This window comes from Lissotriton helveticus, chromosome 1_2 (genome assembly GCF_964261635.1).
Source record: "Lissotriton helveticus chromosome 1_2, aLisHel1.1, whole genome shotgun sequence".
NCBI lineage: Eukaryota > Metazoa > Chordata > Amphibia > Caudata > Salamandridae > Lissotriton > Lissotriton helveticus.
Window position 1 is genome coordinate 233,827,971 of NC_136058.1, and position 20,702 is coordinate 233,848,672.

The following is a 20,702-nucleotide window of genomic DNA, read 5'->3' on the forward strand; positions in this document are numbered from 1 at the left end:
CCGTAAGGAACAGAATATCCAAATTATTGGATTCGATCAAGAGCTGAATCTCGGTGGCATGTTTGGGAAGAGATCTAACGTTTAGTAACCCACTTCTCAGCTCTTCTTTTGATCTGCATCCCGGTTCTGGAAGCAATTTCTCGCCAGAAGGGAGCTGGTTGTCAGAGGCATGGTTTACTTTGGCCATTAGATCGATTGGAAGGGGGTTTATATGGGGTGGATAGGTGAGACAGATTGGGCAAGTGTAATTGTCTTCAGATTTCAGGTTAGGTGCTAAACGTGGGCAGATAGCCTTACCTGATAGTGGGTCCAGCCCCATTAGTATCTCTCTGCTGTATCTAAGTGCCGCTTTGTCTGGGACTATTTGGTCAGGGGGGGTGGCCCTGAGCCCGCGCTGACGGCGCGCCCGCTGCGCCCGTCCGCTGCGCTTCCGGGGCAGTGGCTTCATTTGTACTCCGGTATGGCGGTAGGGTGGGAGGGGCCGAGCAGTCGTCTGCTCGCCCTTCTCTTGCCCTCACCCAAGATGGCGGGGGCCCTCAGCAGCGTTTACTCGACTGTGGGGGAGATTGGGGAAGCCTGGAGAAAGTCCTGCCCACCTGGGTTCCTGAGAGGTGGTGGCGGCAATCACACAGGTAACTTATCACACCGTTAAAATATATGGACTAACTCTTGGACTCAGTCAGTGCAAAATTTCAGGCGATAAAAACATAGGATACATTTTTAAAATCAATTAGCAAAGTAGCGTTTTTAGAATAACAGCGGTCCCGGCTATTTTGCCTCAGGACGATTCTTACCACTTACAGCCACACTAGCATTCAGTGGGGAAGTGATAATTGTGGCCTTTGGTACTCCGATATGGCGGTAGGTTGGGAGGGGCCGAGCAGTCGTCTGCTCGCCCTTCTCTTGCCCTCACCCAAGATGGCAGGGGCCCTCAGCAGCGTTTACTCGACTGTGGGGGAGATTGGGGAAGCCTGGAGAAAGTCCTGCCCACCTGGGTTCCTGAGAGGCGGTGGCGGCAATCACACAGGTAACTTATCACACCGTTAAAATATATGGACTAACTCTTGGACTCAGTCAGTGCAAAATTTCAGGCGATAAAAACATAGGATACATTTTTAAAATCAATTGGCAAAGTAGCGTTTTTAGAATAACAGCGGTCCCGGCTATTTTGCCTCAGGACGATTCTTACCACTTACAGCCACACTAGCATTCAGTGGGGAAGTGATAATTGTGGCCTTTTGTACTCCGATATGGCGGTAGGGTGGGAGGGGCCGAGCAGTCGTCTGCTCGCCCTTCTCTTGCCCTCACCCAAGATGGCGGGGGCCCTCAGCAGCGTTTACTCGACTGTGGGGGAGATTGGGGAAGCCTGGAGAAAGTCCTGCCCACCTGGGTTCCTGAGAGGCGGTGGCGGCAATCACACAGGTAACTTATCACACCGTTAAAATATATGGACTAACTCTTGGACTCAGTCAGTGCAAAATTTCAGGCGATAAAAACATAGGATACATTTTTAAAATCAATTGGCAAAGTAGCGTTTTTAGAATAACAGCGGTCCCGGCTATTTTGCCTCAGGACGATTCTTACCACCTACAGCCACACTAGCATTCAGTGGGGAAGTGATAATTGTGGCCTTTTGTACTCTGATATGGCGGTAGGGTGGGAGGGGCCGAGCAGTCGTCTGCTCGCCCTTCTCTTGCCCTCACCCAAGATGGCGGGGGCCCTCAGCAGCGTTTACTCGACTGTGGGGGAGATTGGGGAAGCCTGGAGAAAGTCCTGCCCACCTGGGTTCCTGAGAGGCGGTGGCGGTAATCACACAGGTAACTTATCACACCGTTAAAATATATGGACTAACTCTTGGACTCAGTCAGTCAGAGATTTGGATACACAATGAAAGCGATTTTACATGAAATATCAGAAACTATTTACAGTTGTGTAATGTGTCCCAAGTGAAATTATGAACCAAAAACATAGAAATAGCATTTGTGAAGTAATATGTGAAAGGTTTCAAGTAAACTTTTGTTGTTTCCAAAAAGCGACCACTCTCATTTTTTACAATACATAACATCTATATAGTGATAGAATGCTAGTTACAGTATTTCGCTTTTCTTAATTGTCGACGGCGCTTCAACCCTAATATGGATGTAGGGTCTCTTCAGGACCTACAATGTTGGGGACATCTGATTTGCGAATTTCTAGAATATTAGTGCTGTGTGTGAAGAACTGTGTGCAGGTGAATTTTAAGAATATATACTCACTAGGAAACCCGTCCGGGTTCCCTATGAAGCTTGTGAGTTTCAGCAATTCAGGGAAGCTCAATGGCTGTCCTCTAGGTTGCAGTGCGAGGATTTGTTTGTTGTGGTCAGCGCAGGCGATTCATTCACATTTACCGCTGACTGTGTAGAATTTCTTTCAATATTTATTTGAAGCGCCAGCAAGGGAACCGCTTTCGTCGGTTCTCGTAGGTTCAATGACACCGAAGTAGCGTTTTTTTGTCCTAATTATAGCCTCGTCGCCCCCCTTCATAATCTCACTACTGCGCATTGCTTTACAGTCTAATTACTTTATGTCAGAAGGAGCTTATTATCAACAATGCTCTGGCACAACTATGGGAGCCATTTTTGCTCCAAATCTGGCAAACATATACATGGACCACATAGAGCAAACCTATGTCCTAAGTATGGCAAATCCTTTACAAACCAAAATTAAATGTTGGCATAGATACTTGGATAACATTTTCCTGATCTGGACGTGCACAGAAGGAGAATTCTATGACTTTGTAGGATACCTAAACACGGTGCAACCACATTTGACTTTTACTTCCACCCTACATAAATTCAACATAGCCTTCCTAGATTTGAACATTAGACATGCTGAAGGAAAAATGTACACTACACTACACAGGAAACCAACGGAACGTAATACACTGTTGTCCTACAAGAGCCAACACCCAAGAGCACTCCGGGATGGCTTACCCTTCGGGCAATTTCTGCGCATTCGTAGAAATTGTGCCTTAAAAGAAGATTAAATGCGAGAAGCAGAAACTCTGAAAACCAAACTAGAATCGAGAGGCTACCCTAAGAGAGTAGCTAAAAAATCATGGAAGAGGGCTTGGTACTGCGCTCGGGAGGAACTACTAAGACACAAAGAAAAGAAACCACTAGATATAATCGTATGTGTGACCACCTCTGGAGTACATACAAACGAAGTAAGGAAAAAGATCACAAAGAATTGGGGCATAATTGAGAAATATGACCCCGAAATGACTATTCCGCTCCTTGCATATAAGCGAGGTAAAAATATAAAAGATCATCTGGTCAGATCCTCAACTGAAATCACCAGGACTAAGATTAAGACACTTCAATCCACTTGGGGTTTACCGGAGATTAAAGGCCATCATAAATGTGGCAATTGTGTGGTGTGCCCTTTCACGTCCAACACACAGACCTTTGAACATGGGTCTTTGAAACACACACTAAACTTTTTCTCCAATTGTAATACCCGAAATGTGATCTACTGTATAAGGTGTCCGTGTGATTTACCATATATTGGACAGACTCAACAAGCAATCAAAGCACACATTGGACAACATCGAAGCCGGATACGACGTTCGGTGGAGAATGCCCCTCTGGTCTCTCACTACATAGAAAAAAATCACTCAGCAGAGGATATCCAATGGCAAGTAATTGACATTGGCTATATCCCGGAAACAGGGGGTGATATCTCTCAAATCCTACAAAGACCTGAGTGCCACTGGATAGATAGAATCAACCCTATTGATCAGGGCCTGAACACTGTGGAGGAATGGCGCGGGCTTGTGGCAACACTGGTTTGAAAATCTGATACTGTGGCGTCTTTAAGTCTGGAACGGTGGAAATCGGATATATAACTATGTGGAATCAAGTTACTCTGCAATATATATATTACTTTGATAAAATGTACATTCATATAACCACCTCCTTTTCTTATGTAAATATAATGGGTTGATGACTGTAATAAAAATGACATGTAATCTATTGTACATATATACATATTACTCTAATCCAAGGTATAGACACTGTGACTACCGTCTTCCAATGCATATACAATGCTACAATGTTTTTATGTCAATAATATGTACATTATGTAACACAAAGGAACTAATGTTGGCCTTAAGACTTATGATACAACATATACACTGCTTCACAATCTATTACACCCCACCAGTATGACCCACAATAATAGATAAGCTTCTCGGGCAACTATGGTACAGGTAGAAGAATTATTTATATTACATTTATTATTATTAATGAATTTTTTATCTATCAATATCATTAGAACCCTACTATAGACACCTTGGTAGAAAGTATTATTTCCCACGCATTATACGATCACATGATCCAATAGATGCCTACCCAACACCATTTACATCACCACTACCTTGCCCGGACATAGAATGAACTGATCCCTCAAACTAAATCCCTAACAGTCTGATGCCCATGACTGTACACACAGGGGATTACGCATCATGACAAAAATAAGGGACCCCCACTGACCCAGTGATAATTGCCCTTTGTCCGAAATACAATCTGCCAGCAGGATCGTGACAGTTAATAAATGCTCGCGGTTGGAACACCGGAGTCTGTTTTCAAATTCATCGCATAATATATGTTTGCACAATAGTAGCTCCACTATTAATTTTATTAATTCAATGGCTATACAATGTACATCTCTTTTCGTACAAAACCAGGCTTAATGTAAACACCAAGTATATCGGAAATGTTTCCCGGCATACGTAGGATAGGTCACGTCATGCGTGCCTGTCATCAGCAGCTGTACGCGGCGGCCGCCGTGCACGCTGCTCTGGAAGCCAGACCGAACTGGAATCGACGAGGCTTTAATTAGGACAAAAAAACGCTGCTTCGGTGTCATTGAACATCCGAGAACCGACAAAAGCGGTTCCCTTGCTGGAGCTTTAAAAAAATATAGAAAGAAATTCTACACAGTCAGGGGTAAATGCGAATAAATCACCTGCGCTGACTCTAACAAATGAATCCTTGCACTGCAAGCACTGCAACCTAGAGGACAGCCATTGAGCTTCCCTGAATTGCTGAAACTCATAAGCTCCATAGGGAACCCGGACGGGTTTCCTAGTGAGTATATATTTTTAAAATTCACCTGCACACGGTTCTTCACACACAGCACTAATATTCGAGCAATTCGCAAATCAGATGTCCCCAACATTGTAGATCCTGAAGAGACCCTACATCCATATTAGGGTCGAAACGCTGTCGACAATTAAGAAAAGCGAACTACTGTAACTGGCATTCTATCACTATATGAATGTTATGTATTGTAAAAAATTAGAGTGGTTGCTTTTTGGAAACAACAAAAGTTTACTTGAAACCTTTCACATATTACTTCACAGATGCTATTTCTATGTTTTTGGTTCATAATTTCACTTGGGACACATTACACAACTGTAAATAGTTTCTGATATTTCATGCAAAATATCTTTCACAGTGTATCCAAATCTCAATACAGTTATTGAAAATTTAAAAACGTAATCAGTGTTTCTGGCTTGATTTCTATCGGACATATCACCAAATCCCTGTGTATATATGCACATTTTCGCTTCCTTCTTCATCCTACTATTAAATATCTTCCCCACAGGAGCCATTGTTTTTTCCTTAAAATACTTAATCACCCTGGTTCCGTTGTGAGTAGGGTTCCCTTGTTTTTTCGTTTACGGCATAAGAAAGATAGCTGATGGACTTAGTGCCTAGTTTAGGTGCAAGGCCAGGTGCAAAACAGTAAACTTAAGCAAAATATATTTCAAATTAATTCTCCCAATCATTAGCATAACCAAGAACATGTGAAGTCATCTATTCTTTAATAGGATCACTTGGTACACATCAAAAAAATTAAGTAGATGTATACCAATTTATTTTATATTCTGTTCTATGCCAGTGATGTTCAAGAATAGATTCAAAATTTTGAAAGATATTTTCCATTATCATGGAGCTTACTAGGAATAGTACCGGATTCGGATTAATTAGAGATAGTTGCTCAGATGACACCGGCACTAGCACACATGGTTTGACTGGTAATAATGTATTAGTCATTGTTTTCAGATTCATATGTTCTCTATTTTACTTTTGGTCCTTTAATATTTGAAGTTCCTCTTAGTGATAAGTATGAATTTTCTCACCCAAAATCTTGAGTTTTTTTTTACCTTGGACTATAGTAATGCCCCATTCAGCCAGATCTTTCATGCCACTATCTTTTGCTCTACTGAACGTGTCCCAGTCAGTTCCACATTACAATATTTAGGAAATATACATTTTGTAAATGTAAATATACATTTTGTAAATGTAAATGTAATTTTGTACGTTCAAAGAATGTATTCTGTTTACTTCTGGGGAGGTTTTTATTAGTTTTAAAATATGACATTGATTTAAGATGTTGAATAATACTACAGATCTATGCAATCGGTAAATAAATCAATTTTAAATTCATTGAGTTTGTGAGAATTCTTCATTCTTGATTTGACTTATGTCCCTGACATTATTATGTATTTTGTATACTAATTTGTTTCTTTTTTTTTTTATTAGGATTGAAATTTGTGTGAATATCATTGGATAAGTTGCTGGTAGTTTACTACTACCCCAAATCGGTTGGAAATAGCAGATAGGAATATGGCATTGCCATTTAGCTAATACATTATACCAGGATACCTGTATTACCATAAACAGTAGAAATAAGGAGAGATGATGTGTGAATTGCCTGGCCAAAGAACACATGCATGTTGCTAAAAAACAGTGCTTTTTCATTGACAGGCTTTGGGTGACCTGATGACAAAGAATAAATATACCAGTCAGGTAGCAGCAGCTGGTTCTGGATGCAGCCATTTAAAAGACCAGCTCAGTATAGGCAGTACTAACCATCAATCCTTAAATGAAGGTGGTAATGCAATTACTGCAGGTAGGCATTTACTGATGCCATTTCTTTAATCATGCGGTGTAATTTTGCTTCTGTTGGTAACCCGGCAGAGTAGATTTTACTACAACCTGCCATTTTTTTCTCCTGTGGTCATCTTTATAGTATCATCAGGGGTGCTAGTCAAATACTGCCAGCGGAATTCATCCTTGGGAGAGGGGTCCTCACATATCAATATCCCTTAACATTTGGAAAGAAAAGGGGTAAAAATTGAAGGATTAAGAACAGTAAGTTACTCCATTTCTGATAGCAGGGCAATGCACATATTTGGGAGAAGAGCTCAGCTCCTGGTTTGAAACAAGTTTCATCATGAGGTGTGAGCCAGCATCCCTCTGTGTATAAACAATACCTCTCATTCAAACCCCTGTGGTTAACAGCAGTTCAATCATAAGAACAAATTGACTGTACCTTGAACCGGCGGCAAATGGCAAAAATGCATGAGGTGAGCGAGAAGATGTGTTTTCAGGTGAAAATCTGTCAGGGTCAAAGGTCTACAAAAACAAGGGGAAAACCATTAACAATGAAGATATTAGATATCAGCCAACAATACTCCAGTAAATCGGGCATTGAGGATTAGTCAGGCTCACACCTTATTATGAGATGTTTACTTTGAGAGATAGGGCAGGGGGAAAAGCATATATTGTCAGTCATTGCCTTAAAGGCTGTTTATGCCCTAGAAGGCTCAATAACTCTTCGAATAATCACTGACTTATCAACTCTCATTCTGTTTTGCACAAATGACTACTCCCTGTTCCATTCCCAGATTTTCACATATTATTGAATTTACCCTTTTAAATCCCACCGCCTTTGCAGGCTAGGCTGCCTTCCTTCAATCCTTATGGTGTTTGGCACCTTTGCTCCTTGATTCCACTGGCCACTGGCGAGCTTGTCAGCTTCTGGGTCAGAACGCCCATACCTTCTTACGTAACCATATTCTAACTTAACAAACTTTACACTAATGTGCAACTCCTAGATCCTGGTTGAGGCCTTTTACCATATCCTAACTTTATAAACTTTACTCAAAATCAAATCAAATAAGTCTTTATTTCGATTTTTTTCAATCATAAAAGACATTTACAACCTTAAACATTTTCAAGAAGAATAGAAGAAACAAAGAAAAGAATTTTTTACAATTTAAAAATTATTTAGAATAACCCTTTAATGACAGCTAGTAAAACCCACAGTTGATCACTTCGTCTCTAATTAACAGTTATTATCGACCAGCCACTAAACTTAAAATCCATAAACTACAATCATTAAATAAATTATGTTAGAAGAAAATATAATTAGTTTAAAATTTGTCACAATTCATCACTAGGTACATTACTCACTAGATACATTTCACAGTTTCGAATCTCAAGTACCATCAGGCCAAAATTACTGTGAGCTCATTTTGCGGGCCCGAATTATCCACATCCAGTGAAGGAATTTAGCTGTGGCTATAACTACGGCTTGGGAGTTGTCAGTACGTAAAATCCTGACTGCTTCACAACCTGTTTTCAGACCAAGCTGGACACAAATAGGTTTTAACCAAGATCTCCTAGGAACCTTATATTCTGGGCAGGCAAAGAGGACATGCCCAATAACTTCCCGCTGATCAGGACAAAAGGGACAGGCCGAACCTTGTCCCCCTCGCCATTGTGCAGTGAGAGCATTTAGCGGTAATGTCCCCACCCTAAATTGATGATATTTCTTCCTGTCCCCTGGGATGGTAATCCAATCCCAATATGCCTCGATGGTCGGAGAATGCTTGAGTTCCAGGAAATCTGCCGTGAAGGATGGTTCGATACAGCGGCCAAATTTCTTTGTCTCGAACATGTTCCAGTATAGGTCTCGGAGTGGTTTTTTTGGTGGAAAAAGATTCCCCTCAGGGTCATCCCACAGTGGAGATAATCCCATAGCCTTGTAGATTTCCTTCACCTCCCTCATCCATAATATTTTTTGGGCCTTATCGAAGTCTCTTACCTCGAGGAAGGCCCGTGCATACTGGAAGAGTTCTGGAGTAACCCATAATCTCCTCCAGTAGGCAACCGATCTATATCTGGCCATATCCTCGAGGCTGTGAGACCCTAGATCGTAATGGAGAGGGATCAATGGAGTGGAGGCTGGTAAACCTGTAATATTGTGCAGAAATTTATTTTGCGCACCCGTCAACCTTTTCAAATTACTGAGCCCCCAGAGTTCCGCCCCGTATAGAACTGCTGCTCCAACCTTAGCGTAATAAATCTTAAGAGCCGGGGTAATTGGCCTAGTGTGAGATAGATAAAGTTCCTTAGTAAGTGCCCCTGTCAATTGTGAGTGTTTCGTGACCAGTTGGTTGGTGTGCTGTTTCCAATCTAATTTGGATGATAGCGTTATGCCCAGATAGTTAAATACTTGGGTCTGCTCCAGTTGAACCCCATCCATAACCATCCTCCCTCTGACGACTTTATTTTTCTTATGTAGGACCATGAACTTTGTCTTTGATGTATTAATGACAAGACCATGGTTCTTGCAAAAAACTTCAAAGACTCCAACAGCCTTTTGAAGGCCCTGCTGTGTCTTCGAAATTAATAGCGTATCGTCAGCAAACATCAACAGGGGGATCGGCTTGCCATCCAACTTAGGGGCATCAGTTGGTTGCGGTTTAAAATAGCCGATCACCCTGCTGATGTAAAGTGAGAAGAGTGTAGGGGCGAGAACACACCCTTGGCGGACCCCCCTAGCAATAGGGAATTTATCGGTAACGCTTCCCTGCTGATTCCAGCGGACCCGGGCATAATTATTTTCGTGCAGCCTGATCAGAAAAGACAAAATATCAAGTGGGATGCTCTGCTCTTGTAAGGCTGCCCACAGCTTAGTGCGGGGCACCAGATCAAACGCTGATTTAAGATCAACGAAGACTGCAAAAAGCATACCCCCCCCTAGTAACACTACACCCCAATATATTAAAACAAATCTAAAAACTTGGGGGCCGATTAGGATGGCGGACGGACTTGCGTCCGTCCGCCACCCCTGAGTTGGAGGGACCGTCCGCATGGGCAGCGGCGGTCCCTCCATAGCAATTAGGATGTGACCGCCACCCTGGCGGTCACATCCTGTATGTTTTACATTGCGGCGGATGCTGCTTGAAGCAGCATCCGCCGCAATGCAAAAAACGAAAGGTGTGCATTTGCATGCACAAAGCGGCAGGCACCGCGCGGTGCCTGCCGCTTCGTGCACGCACGGGCAGGGGGGTACCATAGGTACCCCCCATGTGCACCCCCCACGCAACCTTCACCCAGGGGGCCCGCAACGGGCCCCCAAAGTGACTGTCCGTATGCTTTTCCACGGCGGAAAAGCCGCAGCGGAAAAGCATGACTCACCCTGCATCCTAATATGGCTGGCGGTGTCTGATAGACACCGCCAGCCATGTTATTGCTTTTCCGCCGTGGTCGCCTTCCGACCGCGGCGGAAAAGCGGCGGACGGATTGGGAGACCCACCAGCCATCCTGATTTGGCGGTGGGTCTTTCAGGCCTCCTCGGCGGATTTCCCGCATACTCCGGGCCGGCGGTGGCTTCCGCCGGCCCGGAGTATGCGGGAAATCCGCCATCCTAATGACCCCCTTGGTCAATGGTACTGGTGTGACTACGAACCCCTGCCTGTAGGGGGGACAGAATGTCCTTTTCCTCTATCCAGCCCTGAATAGGCTGCAGTAAGAGCCTTGCCACTACCTTTTGTATACAGGCAATCAGGCTAATTGGCCTGTAATTTCCTGGGTCCGAGCACTCCCCCTTTTTAAAAATTGGGATAATCTCGGCACCCTTCCTGGACTCAGGAATTGGTGAGCCCATCGCAATGCCATTAGCCAACAAATGGATGTAAGAGGCCCAAAGGTCCTTATCATGCATACAAAGGTCTGCTGGAACGGAGTCCAGCCCTGGTACCCTAGCTTTAGGAATATTGTTCAGAATTTTAATGATGTCAGCTTTGGTAAAGGAAAGATGATTTGAGCCCTCAATTGCTTTTAAAAGAGCCTCACTCTCTTCTCCATCCTCGTCCACAGCAGTAAACTGGGACGCATAGTGAGACACCCAGGCATTAGGTGAAACATAATTAATAGGCTCACCCATTTTAATCCCCCTACCCCATTTGACCATATCCCAGAAGGAGCACGTAGATCTTTCTTTGCTAGCATTCAGGAGCTCCTTCCAATATTCATTATCCCAGTCACTTTTTGCCTTAAATTGTGTTTTTTTGTACGTGGCTCGGGCGATCTTGATCCTTACCATATCTTTCGATTTTACTGCATCTGATAGGGCTCTGTATGCAACCCTACAGGATTTGCCATACCATTGATCCTCCTTTCTTGTTGGCCTACTCTGTTTTTGGTCACCTTTTTAACGAAGAAAGATCTTAACTGATTAAAAAACTGTCGTGAATCCGACTAACATTGGACACAATTTCCTCCACAGTGGAATTATTCCTTAGTTCCACTATAGCCTGAACAGTCAGATCCCTCATGGCAGCGACACCCTCTTCATTGATTACACAGTTTGCCCATCTGATTCGTCTATGATTATTTGAGAGGGCTATTTCCACACAATCACCCTGGCTCTCACATTTAAAAAAATCAAATAACCTAAATATCAGGATTAATGGATTATGATCACTCTCTACCCGTTCTTCTATCCGCATATCAACCATAGAAAACCAGTTCTCCTTATTAATAAGGATATAATCTATGCGGCTATGAGATATGCCGTTGTTAAAGGTAGAGGCGCCCTGTTTGTCAGAATCCATTCTTCCATTAGTAGCACGTAGACCATGCTCCACACATAGGACTTTAAGTTGTAATGCTGCCTTTGTCCATTTTTTAATAGGTGGTATTGTCAACTGAGGGATCTTCCAAACGTAGTCCTCTTCCACTGTATGATCCACATCATAGCTGTCTAGAGGTTCAAAACAGCAATTAAAATCTCCTGCCACAATAATGTTACCTTTTGGGCGGCATTGCTCAAGGAGAATATCTAACGCATCAACCGCTTCAGTAGGTTTACCCCCTGGGAGCCCCCTGGAATAGATATTAAAGACAAAGAGGTCCTTAAAATCTAAGCTTTTAAATTTGATTAGCAGAATGTCTGGACTATTTGTGACCAGCTGAGTAATGGAATATCTACTGTCCTGCTTAACCCATGTCAGCAAGCCTCCCTTCGGTCTTCCCCGTAAGCTAGGGATGGCAGGTATGTAAAAGTTTAGATATCCTTGCTTAAATTCCGGAGTTACCTGCCATGTTTCCTGAAGGAGGATTATATCCTTATTGTCCAAAAAGGCTAGCCAGTCCAGAGATGTTACCTTACTTCTCAGCCCTGCCACATTCCATGACACCAGGGTTGATGGAGCAGGGAAATTCGTACAGTCAAGTTTAATATATGAGTCAGCGCTAGCCCTGCCTTCTTTTGATAATAGACCCCCACATAGACTAATATCTAATGCCTCCTGACCAAAATCAGGTTTGTTTTGTGCTAAGTTAACGACCATGCGATCACCTGGTTGATTGGGGCCATTTATCCCTTCCAGGGCCACTGAGATATTACGTTTACCCTTTGTGTATGTCCGGGACGTACGGACATCTCTTCTAGGGGCAGTGTTTTGAGCTATGGTTATATCCATTCCACAGACCTCAGGTAATCTACTACATGCCGTATTGCGATCCCCCAGGAGTCAGTCGCAGTCATTTAGGCCTGACAGGATCCCAAACCTATTTCCTAGGCTGATTCCCCATTCATTAGTTGTGGCACCCACACCCCACCTATTCGTCGTGGTATCCCACCTTGACCCCGGAGTCTTAGGGAACGTCACATTTTGCCGCTCACCATAGAAGAATTTTAAGGTGAGGGGAACAATAGTGCCACTCCTACGTTGAGGGAGGAGTAAATTTGACAAAACATTGGGGAGCACAGCCGAATGGGAAAAGTTCACCACCACACAGTCTCCTTTAAACTTTTTCGGTCTGTTCCCTATCCAGGGTGCCCTTCTAGCCGATGTAATCTCCCCTGCTAACTGCTGTTTCCCTCCAGGGGCCATCTGCATGTTGCCTGATAGCCAATGCAGCGTCTTACTAGAGAGAGATTTTGGGGATTCAGGCTGCCCAGGTGCCAATGGTGGGACATTTGCCAATACCAACACCAAAGGAGAGGCTTCTACTATAAATTGGGGAGAGTCTGTTTCCTGTTGGAGTACTGGTAGTACGGTTGATGTTGGCAAAGCCTCCTCTCTTACTACTGGGGGATTGTCTACGTTAACTGGGGCCTGACCAGAGGGGATGATTGCTGTCGTATTCCTCACTACCTCTGCCACACTCAGACCATTCACCCCTGATGTATCAACTAGATTTGAGACCAAAGTTGCTATGTTTCCAACCTCCCCATTTACCTTATTCTGAATCCCACCCAGGTTTTTCACCTCAGCAGTAAGTTTATCAATTTTGGCCACCATTGGTTTGATAATAGCTTTGATTTTGCACTCGATCATATCTGCTATCCTAAGAAATAGCTCATCATCCATGATATGCTTTGCACTGTCTTCCCCGCATCCATATTCCTATCCTTAATTTTTCATGGTGGTGTAGCCCTTTTCCTCCTTAACCCTGAGCGTAACCCGCCACACTTGGGTTGGGTCTAAACTTTACTCTATTTTGCAACTCAAAAGCACTCATGAGCTGTGCAAATCCTAACTAGAAGTAAATGGGTGTTCATGCCAAAAAGAAGGATTCTAATGTTGACAGCAATTAGTGCAACCCAAGGTTTTGCCCACAAAACATTTTTCCAGGTAATAATTGGCTAAATGTTTGTGGGTAAAAAAACAGTTACTTGGGTTGCCCACCTGGTTACGTGGCAAAACATACAGTTTTAATTGCACGTTACCCCTAATTTTCCAGGTAATAATTGGCTGAATGTTTGTGGGTCAAAAAAACAGTTACTTGGGTTGCCCACCTGGTTACGTGGCAAAACATACAGTTTTAATTGCACGTTACCCCTAATTTTAAGGCCTGAAACTCATGATAGGCTAACTATATTATGTCCCCTAAATACTGCTCTCCAAGATAACAATAACTGCAGGTACAGTAGTAATGCATCAGTATTTGCACTGGACTCGTAATAAGCCCCTTAGTCTTAGTTTTAATGTCTTTATATTTTCCACCGATAAGAAACTCGTTGCGCAGGATTGATCTTTCTGTCCCCACCTGGAAAATTTCCATTTGTTATGAAACTTTTCCCCAAATCCATTATTTTCAATATATTCTCATTCCGGGGTACTATAGGGATGGGCACGGACAGAATGTTTTTTCTGATTTTACCATTTATCCTTTTGTTCCAGAAACATCCTGATATTTCTCTGCTTAGCTTCTTTGCTGCCCGGAATATTGCTTCTGGCTTTCTGCACCCTTCCACAACCAGCATGATAACAATTGTGTTCATACCACCTCTGTGCCAGACCACTTGTCCTTTAGGTCTTTCTAAATTAACTTGATCAGTTCTAATTCTGTGATCTCTGATAGACCATACTCCCAAAGTCTAGCTATGATCTTTCTCCCAAGTCAAATCATAGTCGGTACAGTTTAGTCCATGCACATGACCACTAAGCTTTCTCTTCCTGATAGGAACATTTTTGCTGCTGTCTATACTCAATAACAAGCACCTCTGACTGTTTCTTGAAAGATTGTCCAGGAACACACACTTCCAAGGTTTTGTCTGACATACCATGTGAACCTTTTGGGTTTCCATTTCCCCAGTTTCATTATTGGCTCTCTTTGCATGCCTAACCAGTATCTTTTCATAAGGAATAAGTGCAAAATGTCTTCTGGGGCTTAGTATCATCATACCTGTATAACATCCCCTCTACTCACACTATGGAAGCTTGAAAACCCTCCCATTCTTGACATGAAACGGGTGTGCTCAAATCTAGACCAAGGCAACTGTACAAGTATCCCTTTACCTTTACATTTTGCATTTCCTCAACCATAACTGTAGCATTCCATTATGAAATTCTATATAACAGGTGATCCTGACACCTTTGAAATTCTCTATACCCCAAAAAGACAACTATAAATATTGAAAGGAATGAACTAGCCACCCAATGTGAGGTGACATATGCTGATGTTAGTGTAAGTTTAATTTGTTATTAAAAATAATTAAATGAATTTAAATTGGTTATATACATAAGGCGTAGTATTTTAATACATAATAAAGTAATATAAACATTACTTTAGGTGGGAATTCTTTCAAAGAAAATATTTTAAATTAAAGTTATATATTGAAATTGATCAAATACTTAATTCTAAATTAATTCAATAATGCTGTACCTTTTTTATTCAGTTCTACATTTAAAATACTTATATAAAATAAAAATGTGTTCCTATTTTACATAAAAACATTTTACTAACTTTTTTACTTTTTCCTATACTTTACTGCAGAGATATTGTGAAACTTTCCTAGCACCGCTAGCAGTGATGTAAACTTGTATATTTGGCTCTGTCTCCTGTTCAAGGGATGGAGAGATGCAGGCCTACACTTTGTAGCAACTTTACAGGTAGAAAGGTTATGGCAAGTGTAAGAGTACAAGTAGATTTACTCAAAATATACATTTTCCTTTGTGAACAGGCCCTCAGTGCATCTTTCTACAAGTTTTCTATACCCCTGTTGTACCTTTGCAACCCACTGCAGCTTCTGCATTTAAGTCCAGATTGCATCCGATCCAGATCTTCAACTGCCTCCACTACCTTATTCTGCACATAACCTGGAACCCAGCTGTGTCTCCACTTTTTTAATCCAGCCTCTCTCTTTCTCCACTTTCCCATTCCGCGTTGGTCCATGTTAAGATGTTTGCTCCTCCTAAATGCCATTCTGCCCCCTCTAAATCCACCAGGCTCTCTTCTAGCTCTTTTTGACCTACAACTCTCCAGCACCTCATATCATCTATCTTCATATACAGATATTAACCACCTCTCCTTGAAACTCTGTGGTCGTTGTATAACTGTGCAGTACCAGCTGAGCAACCCCTCTCATTTTGACTTTACTCTCTTCAGTGCATGCTTTGGCACAGTGGCACCCAATTAATTACGATCAGGTCCATAAAAAGACTCCGCTTCAGAATATGTATACGTTTTCCCTCATCACAAAAGATCAGTGCACATGTGTACCCGATATAGTCTTTATATATGTTTCCTGATTCTTTACAACCTTCTTGGGGAAGGCACGCAGCAAGCTGCTAACCACCTGTTATAAGTAAGATACTTTTTCCTTTTGCAGTACTCGTGATGTAGATACCCATGCTTTATGAGATAGAAAGTAGTAACTTCTTCCTATACAGCAAAAAAACTGAATGGGGCCTATTCCCAAAGGTAATTTTACACATGAGAAAATATACAATTGTAAATTTACTCTTTCGCTTTTTGCAGTAACTTTACTGCTTGAATCGCCACTTGAGTATAAAGTTACTACAAAGGAATAAATTAATACATAAATATGCACATAATTGAACAGGTCCTCGTGAGTTGGAGGTGTACACCGCATGGGTATAGTGTTCAGAAGAAAGCTTCAAAACAAATGCCCCACTGAAGGTATTTCATTTTGCAAATATAGGGGACAGCAGTGTGAAATAGATTCACGAACGTCAAATCTGCACTGAACGAAATTTGACAAAAATATCAGGTACTTGAAATATTGCACACAATACCAATAAAACTTCTACCACCACAAATTGCTACCCTTTTCCTTGCTTCTATTTCACTTGATGGTTTTAATTAAAGAAACGTCAAAATATCTACAGGGGCCGTCGCATCAATTGGGACCCATTAAAAAATGTACACATTACATAATCCCTCTATAAACATCTTCCTAATTAAATGTCTATCTATCCTTTTCACTCTAGACTCTTGTTAAAAATGATTTCAATGGAGATACTTTGCACTGCATATACGTCCTTTTTTTCATGATTCAGTCACGCACAATACACAAATTCAATCAGCAACATTTGTAATTTTTGGTGGGCCTGCTACATGCTAAAGCACAGATCCTTGGTGGCAGATAAAGACTCTCTCAAAGTGAGGCAAAGCATATGCAGGCACAAGGTCCTAAACGGTTTGTGGGCATGTATCTAGAAACTCGACTCCATTTGTTTTCAGACAGAAAATAAGTAATTTGGGGCTGGGTGTTCTAAGAATAGATTCACAAAAAGCTATTGTATATTGCACAACGACTTTTTGCAAATCTGTTTTGAGTTTGAGAACCAACAATGTAGTAATAAGTCAGTTCACGAAATGACCATTTGGTGTGAGCTGCGTTCGGATCTACTTCATGAATATTAATGAGTTAGGCCATAAATTGCAACTCACTCAAACTGGAGGCCAACACGGGGACGGTGACCAGCTAGGCTGAGCAGTCCACCATGTCGGTGACTGCCTTTTAAATAAAGTTAACAGTTTTTAAATACAGCCATTTTCCTTAAAAGAAAAGGAAGAGTATTTAAAAAAGAAAAGTTCCTTTAAAAAAGTTTGTTTAAGAGTTAGAAGTGGTCTTCAAGAAAAAACAATAAAAAAATATTAAAAAAAAAAAAAGAGTTAGAAGTGGTCCGAAGGCCACTATATAATTCTCAAACTTTTTTTAACACTCACATACGATAAGATGTAACAAGTGGGCTCTTCCCTTTTAGTGAATGATTTACCACTTCTTTTGATGTGTCTGTAACTTTTCAACTGTTTGCAACCAGCATTGTGGTAGCAAACAATTGATACATCAACTACTGAATCCCAATTTGGAAAGGATGCCCTGAACAGGATTCTGCAAATTGTGATTGGGCCTCTAAAACAGTGTGTCATTTTGTTCTCATCTCTTGGCTATCTATTGTTAGGATTCAAGATCTAGACTCATACAACACCAATCATTCCCATCCCAGTGCTCTCTGGCTGTGGTTCTTAAGCCTTTGCAAACACCAGATAAACCCTTTAGTTGTGGTGCTCCTCAAGGACCTTCCCTCAGTCCTATTCTTTTACATATGTAAATCAGGCTCCTTACTCATCAAATTCATTCTAGGGGTGGTCTCTTATGACATGCAACTTATCAGCATGGACAACACAATGGGAAACATCAGGCTACATTTTTTGCCAGTCTCTTCGATGTGGCCTGCTAGATAAAGAAGAACTCTTTAGCTGAACCCACATACAACAGAGGTTATGATTTTAATAGGGTTTTTCCCATTCTGAATATTTTTATGGTGGCAAATGGATCTTGGCAATCCCCCATGCTCTGTTCGATAGTGAAGAACTTCCGTTAAAGTTTTAATGTTAATGTGCCATTCTTTTACTCAGACTCTGCAAGCTGCTTCTGTTTTATTCGACATGTGCATAACATCTTTCCTCTCCCTTCAGAGAGTTCCGGGAAAATTGTCATTCACTACATCATCATCTCCTTCTTCGACTTTGACCATTTCTTATACATTGGTCTGCATAACATTTCAATCGCTCTACTTCAGGTGGTTCAGAACACCATTACTCGTCTCGTCCTTAAATTTCCTAAGCATTCTTCAGTATCACATTTCCTTCCTCGTTTGCACCGCCTCTCCTTTGAAAGACGAATCCTGCCCTGTGTGTTTGTCATTGTGGCAATTACAAAACTGGACATCTATATTTTCAATGCAAGTTTCCCACATATGCCTGTTTGGCAAAATCGGTCTGTACGCTTGTGTAGAGAGCCATCTGGGCTTTCCCAAACAATGTTGCCACTGTAGCACTCCTCAGGGCGGGCTCGCTCTGAGGAGATAAATAAACAGGTGAAAGACTGCTTGAGGTCTTTGCCCACACTTGCATTCTAAGTGTGTTGTAGGCCACATTCAGCCAAAGGCTCCCCCGCTACACTGGCAACGAGGCTGGTACTGGACCTGTGCCTCGCCGGCTCACCTGCCTTAGTCTGCATCACCTGCCGTGTCAGGCTCCCTACCGACCGGTGAGCCACTCAGCTTGATGCCCAGCAGCAGGGTCGGATTGGGATCACAATTCGGCCCGGGCACTGACGAAAAAAGTGGCCCACATTCAAGAGACGTGGCCCATATTGAAGGGGCGTGGCCCACATTCAAGGGGCGTGCCCTTTCATGAAACACCATTTGCACAGACAAGGAATGAAAGTGGGAGGATATTGTTCTTGCACAGGACACAGGGTCAAGGTGACAATGGCCTACATGCTGAGCAACTAAAAAAAATAGCAAGGCCCCTTTCTGTCACAAAATTATTCCAGCCCTCCAGCACAGGAGCACCTGAAAAGCAGCAAAGGCCCTGCTATTACTAACCTACTTAGCCCTCCCCAGACCTTCAGCTCAGGAGCACATGAACAGAGGTAAGGCCCCTGCAATTAGTAAATTAATCAGCCCTCCAGGCCTCGGGAAAATGTCCTGGCAGGGGAGCACAAAACACAGCTTTCTGGGTCATCCAAGGTAGCCAGGTAGCCAGGGGGGGAGGCTGAGGTGAAGCTGGAGCATGGGAAGTGCCTTCCCAGTGTGTTCTGGCAGTTTGAGTGTTTACCATTTACTGTAGTATTACCCTTGTACCTGTGTATGGTACCCTTTTGTAACTTGCACACGTCACTTTTCTCTGGTATCACACTGTATGCTACCTTTCACTTTTGTTTGCTTTAGCTACTTGCTCAAGTGCCTCCATTGCCTACGTAACGTTTGTTCTTGTGCTGGAGTGTCTGCCTTTTATTGCAGTATTATACCTCTACTTGTACTTTGTACGCTTTTGTAACCTGCACACATATCACTTTTTCCTCCTGTAATGTACCGATTGCTACCGCATGTATTTTGGTTGCTCACTATTGTCACTTTTGATTCATGTAACTTAACGTTTGCTTTTGTAATTTGTCCACTTGTAATTTTTCTCCTCATGTATTATTGCTGTTCCTAGAGTGAAGCGCTCTGACATCTTCGGGTAAAGTCCGCGCTATATAAAATCGCATAAATAAATAAATAAAATAAAAAAATTCCAAACATCACCTGGCCCCCACAGCAAGACCCATTCTTCCTCGCCCACTATGCCCTGAATGTGAAGGGCTGTGGGCGAGGTGTTAAGACTAACACCGTTTCTGGGCTGCATGGGCCCCAGGGGGGCCGAGGTGAAAATGGCTCAAAGGCCTGAGAAACACCTGGCCCCCAGGGAGGCCGATTCTTACAAACAATCTCCCCTCCCCAGCCCAGCCTCAGTTTGATTGCTTGCAGGGCAGGGGTGAAGTAGAGGCCACAGCTGACAATCGCTGTCCGGCCGCACAGCGAGGCTGCTTTCTTTTTTCTCTGTCTGTCTCCGTGCACTCTATGGGCCGTTTTTTTTCTCCCCTTTTCCTAGTCCACTCTCTGTGGGCTGGGACAGTGGAGAAAAAAAACGGCTCACAGGGGGCACTGAGGCACCGGCCCTTCGCCCCAGGCCCGAATGCCCGCCTTGCCAATCCGCCCCTGCCCAGCAGCCACCATCCTCCTGCTCCTCCTCAGCGGAGGTGGGTCCCTGCCTCCTGCAGTGATCGGGTCATCACCACGGCCCTTGCTGTGACTGCCAGAGGCTCTCTCATCGTTCGGTGGCCTGGCGCCACGCCTCCTGCACCACCAGTTCCTACTCCCCGGCTGGTGGCCCCGCCCCATTACAAAGATGCATCAGGCAGTGAGAGGCCTGCAACACGCAGCCAAAGAAAGTTGCATCCTCTTGAAGGTGAGCGCACTGAGCCTCACA

At 42.9% G+C, this 20,702-nt stretch overlaps 1 protein-coding gene across 1 annotated transcript in view; it reads right to left on the reverse strand.

Annotated features, from left to right (window-relative positions):
* LOC144800095 (cytochrome P450 4B1-like) overlaps positions 1-20,702 on the reverse strand; it is a 315,429-nt gene that overhangs the window by 9,584 nt on the left and 285,143 nt on the right. Inside the window, exon 11 of the mRNA XM_078671653.1 lies at positions 7,384-7,466. Coding sequence (XP_078527779.1) covers positions 7,384-7,466 — 83 coding nt within the window. The remainder of the gene's footprint in view (positions 1-7,383; positions 7,467-20,702) is intronic.